Genomic DNA, 18,502 nt, shown 5'->3' with positions numbered 1-18,502 from the left:
CTTACTGCTTTCTCTCTCTTGCTCCCCGTTCTCTGCCCAGGGTTTGACGTGACACCCAACTACGTGGACTCCAGCCCCACTGGCATCGTGGTGTCCCCCTGGTGCAACTGTCGCGGGAGCGGGAACATGGAGGCAGAGTGCGAGAAATTCCTCAGCGACTTCACCGAGAACCCGTGCCTCCGTGAGTGCCCCCCACAGCCTGCAGGTGCCCCCTACTAGAGCTGGCCCTCCTTCCTTCCCTCTTCTCCCACCTCTGTGCCCTTATCTTATACAGGGCTTAGATACAATGGGGCCCTGGGGAGGAGTTTATACTCTGATGGAGGTGTACCCTCAGGGACCCTGATCCCAGCAGGAGCAGTGTTAGAGGGTGTGCTCGGGGCTCCTCAGGAGAGCAGGTGGGATGACCATCCGCTCTCGGAGACCTCGGAGGCTTCTCACGGGTGGGCATCAGACATTGGGCAGATGAAGCCTCTTCCATCGGGGAAAGGTGGCTCTAGGGTGGTGCGGACCCCTTGCCTTGCTGTGGAGCAGGGTCCTCCCTAGAGGGTCCTCCCTGCCCTGAATCTGCTGGCCCTGCACTAGCCACCGGTGGTTAGCGATGGTGCTGTGCGCAGGGCTGCATTTCAGAAGAGTCATTCTCTTGCATGGCGGGATGTGGCTTTGACCACAGACCCAACACAGAGTCCGCAGGAAGGGCGGGTCAGTGCTCAGGAGGAAGACATGACCCCCATAGGGCAGGGGGTGTGGGAGGAGAGATGGGGAGCGAGCTAGGGGCTGTGGGCTTGGCTCGTGACCTGCAGGGCGTCTGGGAGTCCTGCTAGGAAACCTGGGTGGATGATGGTACCCAGAATCCAGGGGCTGGCCATGTTGGCAATGGGCTTGGGTCGGAAACAGACGGGATGGCTGGGTCTGGGCCATGCTGGGAACTGCTTAGGCTCCTGGGTAGATGGGGAAGTCTTGGGGGGCAGATTGTATCCAGGAAGTCCAGTTAGTCAGTCTTTGGGGAATCTGTCTGGCCGTGTGGGTGTGGGTGTAGCGCCCCGAGTGCTGTGAGAGGGAGGGGTGCTGAATCTGGCGTCCTGGGTTGCCAGTGGAGGGACCTGGAAGTGTCTGGGCCAGGGGAGCCCATCATGGGGCAAAACAGGAGTGCCATCGAGAGGACAAGGAGAGGATGAGGTCACAGTGAGGGTGCTGCCTGTCCCCACCACATGGGTGTCTAAGGGGAGCTTCGGCCTAATTGATCTGGGACATGCCACCCACCCTCCTGTGCTTCTGGCCAGTTGCAGGGATGGTGAGGGACAGACGTGCCAGCCAAGGCCTCTAATTTCTTTGTCCCCCTGCTCTCCACCTCCCGCAGGGAATGCCATCCAGGCCTTTGGCAACGGCACTGATGTGAACCTGTCCCCTAAAAGCCCCTCCTCCCAGGCGACGCAGGCCCCTCGGCTGGAGAAGACGCCTTCTCTGCCAGATGATCTCAGTGACAGCACCAGCCTGGGGACCAGTGTCATCACCACCTGCACGTCTGTCCAGGTGAGGGGACCAGGCCTAGGGAAGCCCGGGGATGTCAGGGGTGAGTGTGGGAAATTAGAAAACTGGAAGCCCACACCTGCAAGTCTTTGCTCTGTCACAGGCTGGGACTTGGAACCATGGGAACACCAGGGATGGAATGGTCACCTCCTACGGCTAGTGTGCACTGTCAGTTGGTCTCATGTACTGAGCTGTGTACCTTCTTATTCTGCACAGCTACTCAGAGACCTGTACCACATTCCCACAACAGACGTGGCTGGTTAATAGTATACTGAAATTTCAGATCTCTACCTGACTTTAAAATCTGGGATATTCAACAGGACAGAGAACAAAAGGATGCCCTGCCGCAGAGGCAGGGTGGGGTGGTGGGGGTTGGGGTGGGGGTGGTGGGAGGGATACTGGGAACATTGGTGGAGGAGAATGGGCACTGGTGGAGGGATGTAAACAAAATACAAACATGAAAGTTCATAGGTTTGTAACTGTACCTCACGGTGATTCACTAATAAAAATTAAAAAAAAAAGAAAAAGAAAAAAATCTGGGACATTCATTTTTTTGCCCAACCATCCATCTACCTGCTTATCTGTCATTCTGTCTATCCATTACCCCATCTCCTAATCTCCCATCTATCTACCTACCCATCCACCTTCCCATTCACCCAACCACCTCCCCATCTGTCCATCTCCCTATCCCCCATTTGTTGATCCATCTACCCATCAACCCATCGAGCTACCTATCCATCCACCTCTCTTTCCATTCATTCACCTACCCATCCACCAGTCCACCAACTCTTTATCCCCCATCCATCCACCAACCTACCAACTCCTCACCCCCTATCTATCCACTTATTTATTCATCTATCTACAATCCATCCACCCATCCACCTACTCATCCATCCATCCATCCATCCATCCATCCATCCATCCATCCATCCATCCATCCATCCATCCATCCATCCACGCATCTAATGTGTCCCAAGTCTTCTGTGAGATGCTAGGAAGGCATCAGTGAATGAGGCTGACAGTGGCCTGTATGTTTGTGGTCCTGTGGTCTTGTGGAGGGTCAGGCAACTCATTAAGCATCTGACAGTCTGAGCCATGAAGGGCTCTTGTGGCACACGGAGGCATATCATAGGGCTCTTCACACAGCCTTCCTTCTAAGCTCCCCTCGAGTCTTCAGAGTAGTTGCTACAGTAACTCATCCTCCGTTTTTATCGAGATATTATGTTTTATGATTCTATTAATGGTAGTCTCATGCATATATTGCTCCAACACCACACCTACCACCAGATTGTTTCTCTCCACCAGTGTCCCAAAGACCCCTCCCATGCACCCTCCCACCCTCATGTCAATGCAGTTCTTTGGATCAACTCTTCAGTTCTGTTGCCCTTTGGCTATTTGTAACTCCCTTACTAGCTATAGCATTAACTTTTGCTTAGAAGGTTGGTTCTAGTTAGAACACATGGTCTGTTTTTTTTCTGTCACACACTCCCAGAACAAATCGGGCCCAATGTAGACCAACAGCGAGTGCACAGGAGGGAGGAGCAGTAGGCTCCTGGGTGCTGTTTTAGAGGAGTCTGGGCTGGAACGGACAGGGAGGCTGGACTGAAGGACAGCTTGTGGGGACACAGCTGTGGGGAAGGTGGGAGGGGAGGCAGGCCAGAGGAGCAGCAGTGGGTGTTCACTGGACTCTCCTAGAGATGAGTAAGGTGGGGGACAGCTGGTGTGCAGTTGTGACCGTAGGTGACAATATTCTGTACCTGAGATTTGCTAAAAGGGCAGGTCTTGGGTGTTCTCACCCCCAGAGGAAAAGGTGAAGGTGTGAAGTAATGGATCTGTTGATTGTGTATCTGGTTCATCATGTGCCTGATTTATGTACTTTTGATGGTTAATCACAACTTCTGGAAAGCTAAGATAAAGGTGGCTCAGTAAGCATTCAGGGTTCCAGGAGGAGAAGAGTCTGCACCAGCCCAGGGCCTGGCAGCGCCCACTGTGGGAGAGGGACACTAAAGGCAGCCCTGTGGGGTGTTTCCTCAGGCTTGGAGGTCAGGTCTGTAGTCCTCTGATTTACCTCCCTGGTGTGGAGGTAACCGAGGGTAGTTCTCATGGAGGTAGTTGCAGAATTAGGCCTCCCTTTTTTGGAGCTGGGAGGACCAGGTGGGTGGAGTTCCTTGTCAGGGAAGGTTGAGGTTTGGCATTGGGTGGCAGGACTTTTCTCCACATATGACCCCCAAATACCCCTTGCAGGGGCTCAGTGGGTGGGCCTGGGCCCACCTTCCCCCCACAAGCACCAAATCTTCAGAGTAATTGTCACAGTAACTCATCCTCCATTTTTATCCAGTCTCCTGACTCCCAGTCTGTCAGGACTGGGGAGGGGTGCCAGCCTGTGCTGGAGGGGTGGGGTCCTGTAGCCTTCCCTGTGCTTTCTGGAGTTTACAAGGAAGTTCTCTCAGTGCCTCACTTTCTGGGCTGTGGTGAATGGACGGCTCCTGCATCTTGGGATTCACCCAGAGCTCTTCTCCGGCCCCTTACTTTCCTTAGAACCACCAGGTGACAAAGAGAGCTTGGTTGAGTCTTGTCTGTGGACAGTGTGACCGAGGACTCTATGACTGTGGGCTCTGTGACTAAGGACTGTGAGCCCCATGACTGAGGATCCGTGACTGAAGGCTTCATGACTGAGAACTCTATTACTGTGGGCCACACGACTGTGGACTCCATGACTATGGGCTTCTTGTCTGAGGACTCCCTGAGAGAGGGCTTCATGACTGTGGACTCCATGACTGAGGACTCTAACTGTGGGCTCCATGACTGAGGACTCTAACTGTGGGCTCCGTGACTGAGGACTCTGTAACTGTGGACTCTGTGACTGAAGTCTCCGTGACTGAGGATTCTGTGACTGAGGTCTTCATGACTGTGGACTCTGACTGAGGTCTCTCTGACTAAGGTCTCCATAACTGTGAACTCTGTGACTGAGGACTCTGTGACTAAGAACTTTGTGACTGAGGTCTCCATGGCTGTGGACTCTGTGGCTGAGGACTCTGTGACTGTGGACTCTGTGACTGAAGTCTCCGTGACTGAGGACTCTGTGACTGAGGTCTTCATGACTGTGGACTCTGACTGAGGTCTCTCTGACTAAGGTCTCCATAACTGTGAACTCTGTGACTAAGAACTTCGTGACTGAGGTCTCCATGGCTGTGGACTCTGTGACTGAGGACTCTGACTGTGGACTCTGTGACTGTGGACACTGACTGAGGTCTCTCTGACTGAGGTCTCCATAACTGTGGACTCTGTGACTGAGGACTCTGTGACTGAGAACTTCGTGACTGAGGTCTCCATGGCTGTGGACTCTGTGACTGAGGACTCTGTGACTGTGGGCTCTGTGACCATGAGCTCCGTGACTGAGGACTCCATGATTGTGTGCTCCATGATGTGGACTCTGTGACTGGGGATTCCACGACATGAACTCCATGACTATGGGCTCCATGTACAGCCTTGTTGTGTCCTGTCCTTGCTGTGCTGTCTTGTCACTGTCCTCTTATCTTGGACCCTTGCCTTTGACACAGGGTGCTGAGAGTCCTGCACCCCTTCTCCACTTGAGAAGAGGCCCTTAGTCCCACTCCCTCTCTAGGGCTTGGTGCCGGCTTTGTGGGTTCCTCTTGGCATGGTTGACCTGGATGTGTCCACACCACCCAGAGCATGCAGGTGTGGCCAGTGCCCCATCACAGGAGGCTCTGTGTTGTCTTCGGTTGTTTGCTGAAACCTTACAGATATTTAAGTAACGAGTAGCTTTGTGCATGACCCGGGCTCGTGAAGAAAGCAGCCAATCAGCGCTCAATCAGAGTGGTCACTTGAGACTCTTCATAGGCTCCGAATTTAGTGAGTGTTGGGGGTGAGGGGGTGGCCCAGGAAGAAGTCACAGATCCTGGGGTGTCCTGGAGCACAGGAGCACAGGAGCGAGGGGGCAGGATGCCGTGTCTCAGGAGGAGGCTGCAGGAGCACGGAGTTGCTTGGGGAGGTGACTGAGGGGCGGTCAGGCAGAAGACAGTGGTGACAGCACCGCTACTGCAGAGGGGCGAGCAGGGGCTCCCAAGATTCTAGCTGGAGCCACACGTGTCCTTGTTTGGGGATGGGGTGGGAGGCCTGTCAGGGCTGGATCCTGCTCCCTGGAGCTCTGGACTGGCTCTTCCTGGGTTGGGCCCTGTTCCCTCCTGGTCACACTCCACGTGCAGCCTCGGCTCCACTCTCTGCTCTTGGCTGGGGCTGCAGTGTGACAGCCGGGGCCTCGTTTAGCTGACCAGATGCCCTGGGTGGTGGATTGCCTTTGAAGGCCAAGGGATTGTTGATACTCCCGGCCAAGAGCAGCTATTCAGCCTGGATTTCTTGGGCTTCCCGGTGGCATCTGGTGGCCAGATCTTCCCAACAAGTGTGTTAGGAAATGAGCCACCTGAGGCCAGAGAGAAACACCAGGTCCTTCAGCTGGTTGTCATGGATCACTGTTCTGGCGTTGCACACAAAGGAACTGCTTTTTCCATCCGCCTCTGCCTCTGCGTCTGCATCCAAGTGGTTATCCCGAGTCACCACTAAGTTAGCCTTCGTGGGGTCCCAGCTCACACAGCTGTTGAGGGTGGAAGAGCAGCACCTGATTTTGCTGGCCGACATCTCCCTCCAGAGGGCTCCTCCTCCTCTTGTGGGAGCTGGCAGCGGGGCCATTTCTGTCCTGTGGCATGCATGTATTCATTCACCGACTTACTCATTCATTCATGCGTGCACCTAGGAAGGCATTTCCTGGGCTGGGATCCTGCTCAGTGCAAGAAAACACAGGCAGTCCCCGCCCTGCTGAGGGCAGCCCTGTCTGTGCCTGGACACTGAACGCACAGCTGCTTCCTGACTGTTGTGTTGTGGTTGGAGAGCAGAGTTGGCACTATCTGCAGCTCCCAGGAGACACAGCACTGAGTGTGTGTGTCTTGTGCTCTGTGCAATGGAGCTGGTGCCAGGAGTGTCTGTGCTCGTCCCAGCTGTGGACAGGGTCCTGGTGACCCTCCTGAGTGTTACCTTCTCTCCCCTCCCCCCCACAGGAGCAGGAGCTGAAGGCCAATAACTCCAAAGAGTTTAGCTTGTGCTTCACAGAGGTGAGTGAGGCCCGGGGTCGGGTGTTGGAGGGGACCAGACCGGAGTTGGGGTGTGGGCGGGTGGGTGCTCCACTCGCTCTGCTGGAAAGGTGGAAGCACAAGACAGAAGGGGCTCCTTTGAGCAGAGCCCCCCACCCCCGCCCTGACTTGGTGACAAACGTTGTGGCGTTTGCCGTGTCCTGACTCTGGGATCCAGAAGGGAGGGACAGAAAAGGTCACTAGGTCTCCAAAAGGAGCTGCTGGGACCAGGCCTGCTGGCCACGTGCTGAATGGGCCTAATGTGGGTGATAGGAAGTGGGGGGAGACGGGGAGGGAGCTTCTGCAGGAGCCAAGAGCCGGATGTGCAGGGGCAGAACCCACACACTTAGGGTTGGGGCTCTGCCCTCTCCTGTGCTTCCCTGAGCTCTGGGTGCCTCTTCCTGGCAGAGCTAGCCTGGAGCAGGGCCGGGGAGGCCATGCTTTGCCCTGGGGACTGCTGCCCAGTTCCGGGGAGGCCAGGTTTTCTCGCCTGGCTGGAGCGTCCCTCGAGCCCTTCTCTAGCCTGGCCCTGGTCCTGCTGACATGTGTGGTTTTGTCTTTTGTTTCTGCCTCCCTCGGCTGGGCCGCAGCTCACAACGAACATCATTCCGGGGAGCAACAAGGTGATCAGACCGAACTCAGGCCCCTGCAGGGTCCGACCGTCGGCTGCCTTGACCACTGTGGCCCTCCTCATGCTGAAGCTCGCCTCGTAGGCGCTGGGACCTGTGTTGGAGGTTTCTGGAAGCTCCCTGGACAAGAAATGGAAACTCTGGACAATATGGAAACACACACTGACACACACCTTGCAAAAAAAAAAAAAAGTTTTCCCCCCACCTTGTCTCTGAAACTGTCTCCTCCCAGCTTTCTTCTCTGGAGAAGTTTTTTTCTAAACCAAACAGAATAGCAGGCAGGTCCACCTGAGAGCTGGCCGTGAGGTCTGGCCAGGGCAGTCGCGTGCTGAGGAGGAGGGCAGAAGGCTCTAGAAATACCCTTCCGTTTCTCCTGGTGTTCTTTTCTCTCTGGACCCCACTGACAAGAGATCTGGATGAGACCCCTGCAGCTCCGGGGGCTGGGGGCCTCTGGCCTGCAGTAGGCCGGGGCAGGATGGCCACACTGCTGCCCTGGACCTCTGCCCCTCCCCCTTCCCGGGCCCTTGGCGAGGGGATGGCAGAGTACAAGGCCGAGGAAGCACGGGGCCACTGCCTTCCGTATCTGTCTGCTCGGCTCGGAGGAGGATGGAGTTCCTGCTGTCCCCCCTCTCTGCCCAGGCAGGTCTGCATCTGACTGTGGAGAGCGCGGTGCTGACCCCCTGATACCACGGGTGGGCTCTGGGCCTGTTGGAGGGGGGTGATGGAAGATGAGCCAAACTGGGAGGTGCCCTGTGGGGAAGGGAACGCAGCCTGGCACCGGCTCCAGATGCTGCCTCTTCAAACCAAGAGTCTTGAAATCAAGGAGAAAAGGTACCTTGTGGGTTCCTGGGGTTTCTCGTGGGCCCAGATGGGGGCGTCTCATCGTGGGGAGGGGCTGCTGAGGGGGACAGCCCAGACCTGCACCAGGCTCCCGTCTCGGATGTCTCTTCTCCATCCCCCCGCCCCTCTTTCACAGATGCGCCCTCATTTTGGAGATGGACACCCCTCTATGTACATAACAAGGCTCCTCAACATATATGTATATACACACCCATATACATATATCATGTGCTTTCCCCTTTCTTTCCTTTTTTTAAAGAAACAAAATTATCAAAGTAATACCCAACAGATGAGCGAAAAAAAGTATTATTGTAAAGTTTATTTTTTTTAATAATGTTGTCTATAGCGGGAAAACAGACCGATCCCTGGGTTCTTGGCCTGTCGGCTGACCGGGCCATGGAAGGGGGTCCTGATCCGTGTTCATGCTCAGCCAAGGCTCCAATAAATGTACTAGGACGCAGTCTGCCTCTGCCTTTCCGCCTTGCTGCGCCGGTTTTGTTCCTGGCCTGGCGCTTCCGCTGGGCCTCCCTGCTGCTTGGGGAGAGTGTGTGGGTGAGAGTGAGTTTGTCTCCTGTGCTGTGTCCTTGGGACGAGGGCTCCATTGGGGGGCTGTCACCAGGTTGGAAGTCCCCTTCCCAGTCAGTGCCAATGGCTGTCGCCACCTGGAAGGGGGTGACTAGTCACATGTGGGGTGAGTGTGTTTGGCCCGGGACGGCCCTGCTGGTGTGTGGCTGTGCTGGGGGTTCAGGCTCGCCTTGGGTTTGGAGCGAAGGCAGGCGCCGGCTCGCCTGAGTTACTCCAGGGAGCAGAGAACTGTGGGTTGAACAACTGTGGGTTGAACTCCCAGCCCTGCATGGTGGTGTCTTCATCTCTCTTCTTCCTCCACTCGCCACTCAGACTTCACTGGGACCCGGGCCTGCTGTCCTCTCCCAGTTACCCAAAGAGGAGCAGCCAGAGTCTGCTGGGCTGGTGTGCCAGCGTGTGTGTGTGTGTGTGTGTGTGTGTGTGTGTGTGTGTGTGTGCGCGCGCGTGCGCGCGCGTGCGTGCAGGCATGTCTGTCTTCACATGCATATGTGTGCTGCACTTGGTGGGAGGGGGCAGGGAAGACATCTGGGTGGGCGTGTCCCTCTGGCTGCCCTTGAGCCTCTCCGACTCTGTCAGCCTTGGGGTGTCCTTCGGTCTCCCAAGGGCATTCCCTTCTGGTTGCACGGGGAGCATCTGGCATGGTGGCGAGCACTGAGAGCTGCTGTGAACTCTGAATTCACCTGGAGGCTTGGGCTGACCCTCATCCCAGCCACTGCAGCCTTGCTCCGGGTCCAGGTGGCCGAGGAGTCCACGGGGGAGTTGATTCTTCGAAAGCAGCAAAGGCGGGTTAACCCAGGGCTCAGAGAGCCAAAGAGAAGTGGGAGGCTCCGGGCCGATGGGAACCAAACAGGTCTCAAAGCTGGGTCTAGGGGGTCAGCTGCCTCTTCTGCAGTGACAGTTGTCCAAGTGGGTACACTGGGGCCACGTGACCATTCCTCCAATCCTGGGTGGGATGGGCATGCGTCAGGTGTGGGACTTAAGGTTTGGACTGGATAAAGGGAGGAGGGCGGGAGGAACAGATGCCGGCAGCCTGGCTGAGCCGTGAGGCGTCTCCTGCGGGATCATGGGGAAATCTCGCTTCGCTTGTGCTCCTCTGGGGGACACGGTTCCTGGTTCCGGCTCTGTCGCTGCACTCTACCAAGGCTGTGCACTGACTGTACCAGCGGCCGTGTCTTAGCAACATCGGGAATCAGAGCCTAAACTCTGGCACTGGGTGAGAGAAGAGAAATGCATCAGCAGATGGTGCCTCCATTTATCATTCTGTGGGGAGAGGCAGCCACATGCAATGTAGATGCCCCTGTGCCTTTGCCCGGTCAGAGAAGTCGACAGAAAGTTCTCTCTGTGGCTGTGCCTGTTGGGGATTCCTGATTTTTTAAAAAATGGTAATTATCAGTTATTTTTATTATTTATTTATTTATTTTTTATTAGTGCATCACCATGAGGTACAGTCACAAACTTATGAACTTTTGTGTTTGCATTTCAGTCATACAGTGATTGTTTACCCATCCCTCCACCAGTGCCCATTCTCCTCCACCAATGATCCCAGTATCCCTCCCCAGCCCCCACCACCCCACTCCATCTCTGTGGCATTCCCTTTTGTTCTCTCTCCTTTGGGGTGTTGTAGTTTGCAATAGAGGTATTGAGTGGCCATCCTGTTTGGTCTATAGTCTACTTTCACGCATCATTCAACCCAAATGGTCCTCTCAACATTCTCTACTGGGTGTTCCCTTCTCTATCTCAGCTGCCTTTTCCCCCAGCATGTGAGGCCAGTTTCCAAGCCATGGGGCAGACCTCCTGATCCTAATCTCTACTACTCTTGGGTGTTAGAATCCTATTCTGTTACTTTTTATTCCACAGATGAGTGCGATCTTTCTATGTCTGTCTCTTTCTGACTCATTTCACTCAACACAATACTTTCCATGCTGATCCACTTATATGCATATTTCATGACTTCATCTTTTCTAACAGCTGCATAGTATTCCATTGTATAGGTGTACCAAAATTTCTTTAACCAGTCATCTGTTTTTGGGCACTTTGTTTTTTTTTTTCCAGATTTTGGCTATTGTAAACAGTGCTGCAATGAACCTACAAATGCAGATGTCATTTCTACTATACCTTTTTGCCTCCCCGGGATATTTCCCAGGAGTGGTATTGCTGATTTGGGTGCTTCATTTGTCTACAAGGCGGCTCGTCTGGTTTCCTAGGCTACCTACCAGGACCCGTGTGAAAACCCACAGGACCCTCCCTGGAGCAGCTTCCGACATGGGCAGTTTGGCTGAGGCAGGACCCACACACCAACCCTCTGCCTGGCCTGCACCCCTCTGTCCTCGTTTCAGCAAACAGACCCCCTGAGCTGCTGCATCCAGCCGAGAGCACAGTCCAGGAGTCCAGCGCAGGCTTGGGTTCTAGCTGGTACAGCCTCTCTGCTCTGCTCCGGTACTGGCCTCTCCAGACCGGCCCTCTGCTTGCCCAGTCACAGCAGTGCTCTGTGATTCCCCCCCCAGCAGGCCTGCCTCGCCTCTCGTGCTGGTCCACTGCTGGTTGCTGGGTTTTGGTGGTCTTGGTGGCCTAACTGCAGGCCCAAAGAACAGGTCTCGGAGGCCTGTCCCCGACTCCCGACCTCACACACTCGCTTTCACCTATGTGAGGGCAAACTCAGTGTGGCTGGCAGAAGGGAGAAATTTCGCAGCACCCTTTCTGCTCTGGCGGTGCGTTTAAATCAGGCCTCCTTCCTAAGCTGGCTGGGATGCCCAGGATAAAATTGGTCACACATGCTGTTAATGCGAGTGTATTTATAGCCTACTAACCATTCTTTTAGAGACGCAGTGGAGAGATAGCGATCTCTTAAACATGGCTGAGTTTCTAGAAAAAGCCAGTCATTTGGAGACCAGACTGGTAAATAAGGTAGGCGACATCCTCAGAGGAAGGGGGGCTCTGACTCCAGGCTCAGCCTGTGCCCATGCCCTGCTGCTGCCTTCCTGAGATGATAACCAAGCGCCCTGGGCGGGGAGTGAGAGGAGGAGACAGGGAGGGGACATGGGGCCGCCACCCCGCTTTGCTCTGCAGCCCGGCTGCTCAGAGCACTGCTTTGGATCTGGCAGCAATGATGTGTTTTTAAAGCACCCAGCCGCACTTCTGCGTCACTGCACCTACGACAGAGCAAGGACGTAGACTGAAAGGGCTTTGAAACTGCACGAGCTGTCGCAAGCGCCTCTGAAAGCTCCCCCTGAGCAGCCTCAACAGCCGCCCCACCTGCAGTTCCCTGCGAAGGGGCGGGGCTGTGCTTCCCAGAGCAGAAAAGGGCACAGACGTTTTAGAAGGATCTTACTTGCATCACTGAGAACAAATGCCGGTATTGTGGCCTTGTATTAACTCATGACCTCCCTGCGGGGTTCAGGCAGGGAAGTCGTACCCCCAGCTAAAGAGGAGCAGACGGAAGCAGAGAGGAGGTTCTTTGCGGTCAGCACGGTGCAGAGGGCAGGGGGCCAGCGCTCAGATGCAAATACAGATGGCTTTAGCCACTGTCCAGTCAACGGCCCAGCATTGGCCTGTGGTGCCGTAGAGTGGCCTGTGGTGGCCTGGGGTGGTCTGTGCTGGACAGTGCTGGGGCTTGGTGGCCTGTAGTAGCCCGTGGTGGACTGTGATGGTGCAGGCTAAAGCATCCTCTCTCTTGGAGTGATGTAAGACTACCCCCTGGGCTTTCCAGCTATGCTCCTGCCCAACCTACAGAGCAGGGCTAGGAGCTCTGAGAGTGAACCAGAAACTTCCGACGGGCTGGACTGAAGCAGGACAGAGGGGCTGGCAGATGCCCCCATGACAGCAGGCAGGCCGAGGGGTCCCTGGGGCCAGAGCAGAGCAGTTTAACTTAGTTTTATTTACACAGGTTCCTGGGTACTGTGTAAAGGGACAGAGTCCTAGGCCCCCAAACCCAGTCTGGGGAGTCAGGAACAAGTCACCTTAACGCTCCCTGGGGACAATCACCTCTCCAGAGCGTGACTTCCTAACTGAGTCTGAAGACACGTCCCAGTCCACTTCCTCTCTGTAGGAAGTGTGGGGTGTACCAGAAAGGGGATCAAATGGTGACCTGGCCATTTATTTCATAGCTAGTTAGTTACCTCCGTGGAGTCACAGGACTTCCCTGGGCCTGAGGAAGCTGCTTTACATCAGAGAACAGCAAGAGTTCTCTACAAAGTGCCCAGTAATAGATCCTGTAGACCCCCCGGGGCCATCTTGGTTGTCAGTACCAACTTGCCATCACGGCTTGAAAGCAGTCAGAGGCGCTAGGTAAATAATGAGCCCTGTTGTGTGCCCATAAAAAAAAATGCATCTATAAAAACAGTCTTGGGCCATACTGAGAAGTTCTGTAAGATCTGTTCTAGATTTCTGTGAGACCGAGCCCCAGCTGCAGCACTTTGCCTGCCAGGTTTCGGCAGCAGGGAGTGGCTTGATGGGGAGGAAGTCATCTGAGCGGGGAAGAGGGGTGGTGAGATGCCAGTACTGACAGAGGGGTGGGCTCACACGCTAGTTGGAGAGTAACAAAGTGGAAAGGAGGCGTTGCCTGGGGTCTGAAACCAGGCAGACCCAGAGGTGCAGGCTGGAGCATGAGGCTGCATGCTCACCGAGAAATTGTGCTGCCAGAGGGAGCTTGAAATTTGGCTTATCCCCTCCATGCTTCCCTGAGCCCACCATGGACCTCTGCCCTGAGGAGGGAGCATCATTCCTGGGGTCCCTCCACGGCGCTCGAGTGGAGCCTGCAGCCCAGCACAGGATGATACAGGATGATTAGAAGGAGGTGTCACTCCCCTCCCCCCTGGTGCTCTGTGCCCTGCTGGCTGCCCAGGTTCTTACCAAACACCTGTGCAAGTCTATGGACGCTGCCACAACTCTGGCTGGCATTGCCTCTCTCCTGGCCAGACAGTGTTTCCCGGGGCTGCGTGGGGTGTCTGCTTTTTCCTGCCTTCTAACCCAAGCCTGTGGCGCCTGAGCTCCTGGGTCTCCTGTACGAGGCCCCCGCCCTGGAGGATTCTCGCAAGCCTCTGTGGAAGTTGGCACTAGCACCTTGGCTGGCAGCATTGAGGTTGAGGGAGCCCCAGCAGCTGGGGAGAAATTTCCAGGAGCCTTCCTGGACTTCCCCTGTCCCTCTCTCCATGTGCAAGGGGTATCAGTGTCAGTAATGGCTTTGGCCCTCACCCAGGCCCAGCCTGCTGGACTCAGTAATCCCCATGATGGCCGCTCTGGCCAGCCAGCCTTTACCTCAATCCACTGGGGCTAATAGAAGCCCTCAGTGACCTGTGATCATTCTCATCTCCCCACGTGAAGAGCCTGGGCAGCCTCCCAGGGACGGAAGGCCCCATCCAGGTGTATCTACAGAGTTGGCATCTCTTCCTGGGGCGCATGGCGGTGAGGTAGCTGCTGGAGTCAAGGATTCCTCTAATGAAGGAGATTGGAACTTAGTGATGGTTGGAGCTGGGCTAAAGGGGTCACCCAGTGATGGGTATGACCCTTTGCCAGCCACTCAAATGTGTGCAAACATCTCCCCCTTGGGGCTGCAGGCCACTGTGGAGAGGACAGGGTGAGGAGAACCCTGACATCCCGGGGATCCTTCCACGGGAGTTGGGGGTTGTGCTAGCTCCTGAGGACTCATTCATCTTGGGTATCACCCCACACTTGCCTGCATACTTGGGGGCCAGAGAGTATCTACAAGTGCAGGGAGGAGACAGAAAAGGCAGAGGACGGGGGTGGGTGGGTAGGGTTTCATGGCAGCAGCCCTTAGGGTAGGAGCCAAGGTGTGCCAAAGATGACTGAATCCTGAGGGACCCACTAGGAAGGCATCAACTCAACACTGGAAATCCATGGCCCCATCAGCCCAGTACAGGAGCCGTGTGTCCAAGCCCTGCTGAGTTCTGCCTGTGGTGCCAGCTCACTCTCCCCAGGCAGGCTCTGGGACAGGGGTAGGGAGCTCGAATGTCCTGCCAGCCGATACCCAAGATGAATGAGTCCCGAGAGCCGGCACAGCCCCCAACTCTCCTGCGAAGCCATTCTAGTTCTCTAGGACCTACCTTCTGTCATTGTAGGGCACCTCTACTCCAACTCAATGCAAGCCTCTGATGGAAGAGACCTCCCACCCAGCATCCCCTTCTTGAGGACTTAACTTTTCCAAAGCACTTACCCTTTTGGACAGACAATACATGTCGGTGTGTGTGGACAGTTTATGATCTGCTACCTCCCACCCCAAGAGCAGCTCTGAGATGTAGGAGCGGCTGCCCGGGGCTGTTTCACTGCTGTGGTCTCAGCACCATGAGGCAGGCTGTGGCCTTTAGCACGTGCTTGTTGAATGACTGCGGGGAAGGAGGTGGGCAGTTTCCTGGGCCTCAGGAGAGAGCAGGTGAAGCAGGGGGAAATCACAATGAATATGGAATGAGAAAAAGCAAATCCCTGTGAATTCTGGTCTCCAAGAGCCCACGCGCACCAAAGCAGTCCAAGGACAGAGCTAAGATGCAGACTCATATATGTTTCCTGCTTCCAGTACATTCTCCCACCCCAGGAAAAGGCTTCTTTTCTGAGGTGGTTCCATACGTCCCCGGCAATCATGTTTATTTATTTAATTTTGGGAGAGTCTCCCATATAATGCTCATGGGGCTCTGAGATCACTCCTGGTGGTACTGGGGGTGGAGGGTTCAGTGCTATGGTCCAAAGGTGTGGTGCTGCTTTGGGCCTGTGGTGCTGTGGACCACCAGGGCCACTTGCTGGTGCTTGGGGGACCATATGCAGCACCAGGGATTGAACCTGGGCTGCATAAGCGCGAAACATGTGCCTTAATCCTGTCCTATCCCTCCAACCCCCTGTGTTCCCAGTTAAAAGAATGAATTTGCAGACCCCTATCTGGTGGGGAGGAGGAAGGGCGCTCTGGGCTGAGTCAGCAAGCACAGGACCCAGACATGGTCAGCGAGGATGAGGTTGCTTGAAGTGGAGCACCATGACTGTGGGGAGGGGAGACAGGACATCTGTCTGAGCAAGTCTGGCTAAGTTCCTGAGCAGGGAGCTCGTCTGGGAATTAAGTGATGGGCAGCTGGACTTCTCCGCCCCGTCCCTTCAAATAGCCACATGTCCTGGGTTACCCAGTCTCGCTCTCCCTGTTAAAACAGGATGCTCCAGCTGTGAAAAGTCAGCTGTCTACCAGCCTTCCCAAGTAGTACCAAGAGAGGATGCTTGCGCTGCACAGTGGCCAGATGGCTTGGGGGGGAGGGAGTGCGGGGAGGCTGGGGAAAGAGAAACCCACCGTGTAGTGTAGAAACCCAGCGGGCCCGAGCTTGAAGGGTTAAGGCAGGCCCTAAGATAGAGAGCGAGAAGGGGCGGCTTTATTGACTAAGCCAGAGCTACTGATAATAAAGGGGGAAGTCAAGTCTTGCTTGTTCAAGTATGTGATTGAGAAAGGCCATCAGCCGAGGGACGAGGAGCTTGTTAGAAATCACCAGGCCATTATAACCGAGATCAACAGCTGCCTCTCGAAATGGGGAGGAAATAGATACAATCTCAGGAGGACGATAAAATTGAAAGATTCCAATGTGTGCCGGTGAACAAACACAACTTCATGAAAAGACTATTTGGGAGAGCAGCCTTCTGATGATACGATCTTCCCAGCCTCGGGTGCTGGAGAGGGAGGGGTGCTGGCCGGGCTGGGGTCAGCGGCCACCAGCAGTGGGGAGAACACAGAGGGGCAGAGGGAAATGATCATGTATCTCTGCCTCAGCTCGGGGGTCACACAGATGCGGCAAAGAAGTGGTGGGTGGAGGGTACCCAGGACTGCTTGCCCTCCCTCTCTCAACCTGCAGATCATCTTCCACTCGAAAACTGCTTGGTGTATGCTGATTCCTGGGTCTTCTCTGGGATCAGTGTGAGGGCGTGTGCTTGAAGCCGGCACCTCAAACCAGACCGCTCCTTCCTCTGTCCACAGCGCCCTCACAGGCAGCACCTCCATACTGTGTGCTGAGTTCAAACAGGAACTTCAGAGCTGGATCATGGTCCTTGCCCTGCGTGTGGAGGGCCCGGGTTTTACTGCTGCTGGATGTGAGCTTTGCACCACACTGGGAGATGCTTCTGAAAGGCCGGGTAGGGCCCTTCCTCCAAAGAAACGTGTAGTTTGTATTTTGATCATATTTCCTACATGTATCACTGTATCACTGTCACTGTCATCCCGTTGCTCATCGATTTGCTCGAGCAGGCACCAGTAACGTCTCCATTGTGACACTTGTTGTTACTGTTTTTGGCATATCGAATACACCACGGGGAGCTTGCCAGGCTCTACCGTGCGGGCGGGATACTCTTGGTAGCTTGCTGGGTTCTCGGAGAGGGACGGAAGAATCAAACCTGGGTCGGCCGCATGCAAGGCAAATGCCCTACCCGCTGTGCTATCACGCCAGCCCTTTGGAATAAAGGCCAAATTCCTACATGTGTTTGGCCTTTATTCACAGTTTCCACCTCTCTGCTCCCCAGAGTCTTGGAATTTCCTTGGCACTGGAGAGCAATAAAGTCATGTTTTGGCACAATGTGGGGGTGACTTTAGGGAAAGCATTCATGTGATTAGAGGGTTGGAGCTTCCGGGCCATCTGGGAGAGACGGGGTTAGGGGCTGAGTTCAGTGGTCCATAACCGAGTTCTTCAGTGGGCCTGGTAATGAGATCTCCTTGAACGGCTCAAAGTGGGGGTTTCAAAGAACTTTTGTAGGTGGGTGGACTTGTAGACACTTGGGGAGAATGTGCCCTGCAGAGGACAGGAAGTGCCATACTCCTTTCTCACCCTGGCTGACACAACACTTCCATCTGGCCGTTCTGGAGTTTGAGCCTTTGGAATAAGCAGTGAGTCAGCGGGTTTCCTGACTTCTCAGCGGCCCGAGGAGATGAATGGACTCTATGAAGAGTCAACCGAGTTGACTCAAAAGCACAGCTAACAGCCTGGGCTCACAACTAACATCTTAGGGGGAGGGTGGTCTTGGGAGATGGTGCCTTTCACCTGGACACCTGTCGCTTTCTTGCTGATGGAGTGTGGGCCTTCTCAGTTGGCCTTCTCAGGTACCCGGAAGGGGTCTGGGAGTTGCTTAGTGGTGTGGGAATTGCTTCTTCCCACACAGTCACCTTGAAATTGGACCCAGAATACTTACATGGGGTTCACGGGGGCAAGGGTGGTGGGAGAGAGACAGAGAGACACAGAGAGGCAGGAGAGAGAGACAAAAGAGAGACAGAGATAGACAGAGATAGACAGACAGACAGACAGACAGACACAGAGAGGTTAGAACTGATTAATCTTTTACGATTCTCCAAACCAAACCCTGAGTTTCCATGAGGGACTCTGACTAACAGACCACACTGAGGTGGGTTGGAAATGTGACCGGGCCACAGAAAGACCTTGGTCTGACCCTCCACTGATCCATGAGTTGCTCATGGTCTCCAGCAGCCCTTGAGGGTGCTTGGGGAGACCACTCTGTAGGTCCTGTGACCCCACTGATTCGGCCCCATTTCCTTCAGTGGCCCCTGCCTGGCTTCCTTGCTGCTCTCATTTGCAACTGGCAAAGAGTCTAACTAAGCCTCCTTCATTGGGGTTTCTAAAATGCTGTCCAGTCCACTCTTGCGCACACCCCCCGAGAGAAATGAACGGAGAGTGTCTGGAAAGAGAAGCAGCTGCTGTGGAGGCAGCGGGGGTCCCCCCACTTTCCTTGCCTTTTTTCTGGTGGAGCTGGCCTCATGCTGGGAGAAGGATAGGGCCACTGGGCGCCGAGTCCTCC

General features: G+C 55.0%; 1 protein-coding gene across 2 annotated transcripts in view; it reads left to right on the top strand.

Annotated features, from left to right (window-relative positions):
* GFRA2 (GDNF family receptor alpha 2) overlaps window positions 1–8,600 on the top strand; it is a 76,505-nt gene extending 67,905 nt beyond the window's left edge. For both annotated transcript variants that reach the window (XM_004610086.2, XM_004610084.2), the window contains 4 exons: window positions 41–181; window positions 1,358–1,530; window positions 6,600–6,653; window positions 7,262–8,600. In XM_004610086.2, coding sequence (XP_004610143.1) covers window positions 41–181; window positions 1,358–1,530; window positions 6,600–6,653; window positions 7,262–7,384 — 491 coding nt within the window. In that variant the 3' untranslated portion in view covers window positions 7,385–8,600. The remainder of the gene's footprint in view (window positions 1–40; window positions 182–1,357; window positions 1,531–6,599; window positions 6,654–7,261) is intronic.
* The last annotated feature ends 9,902 nt before the right edge of the window (window positions 8,601–18,502 follow it).

The sequence above is a fragment of the Sorex araneus genome, chromosome 7 (assembly GCF_027595985.1).
Source record: "Sorex araneus isolate mSorAra2 chromosome 7, mSorAra2.pri, whole genome shotgun sequence".
Lineage (NCBI taxonomy): Eukaryota > Metazoa > Chordata > Mammalia > Eulipotyphla > Soricidae > Sorex > Sorex araneus.
The sequence above is the reverse complement of the archived record's forward strand: the minus strand, read 5'-3'. Positions and strand labels throughout refer to the sequence as shown.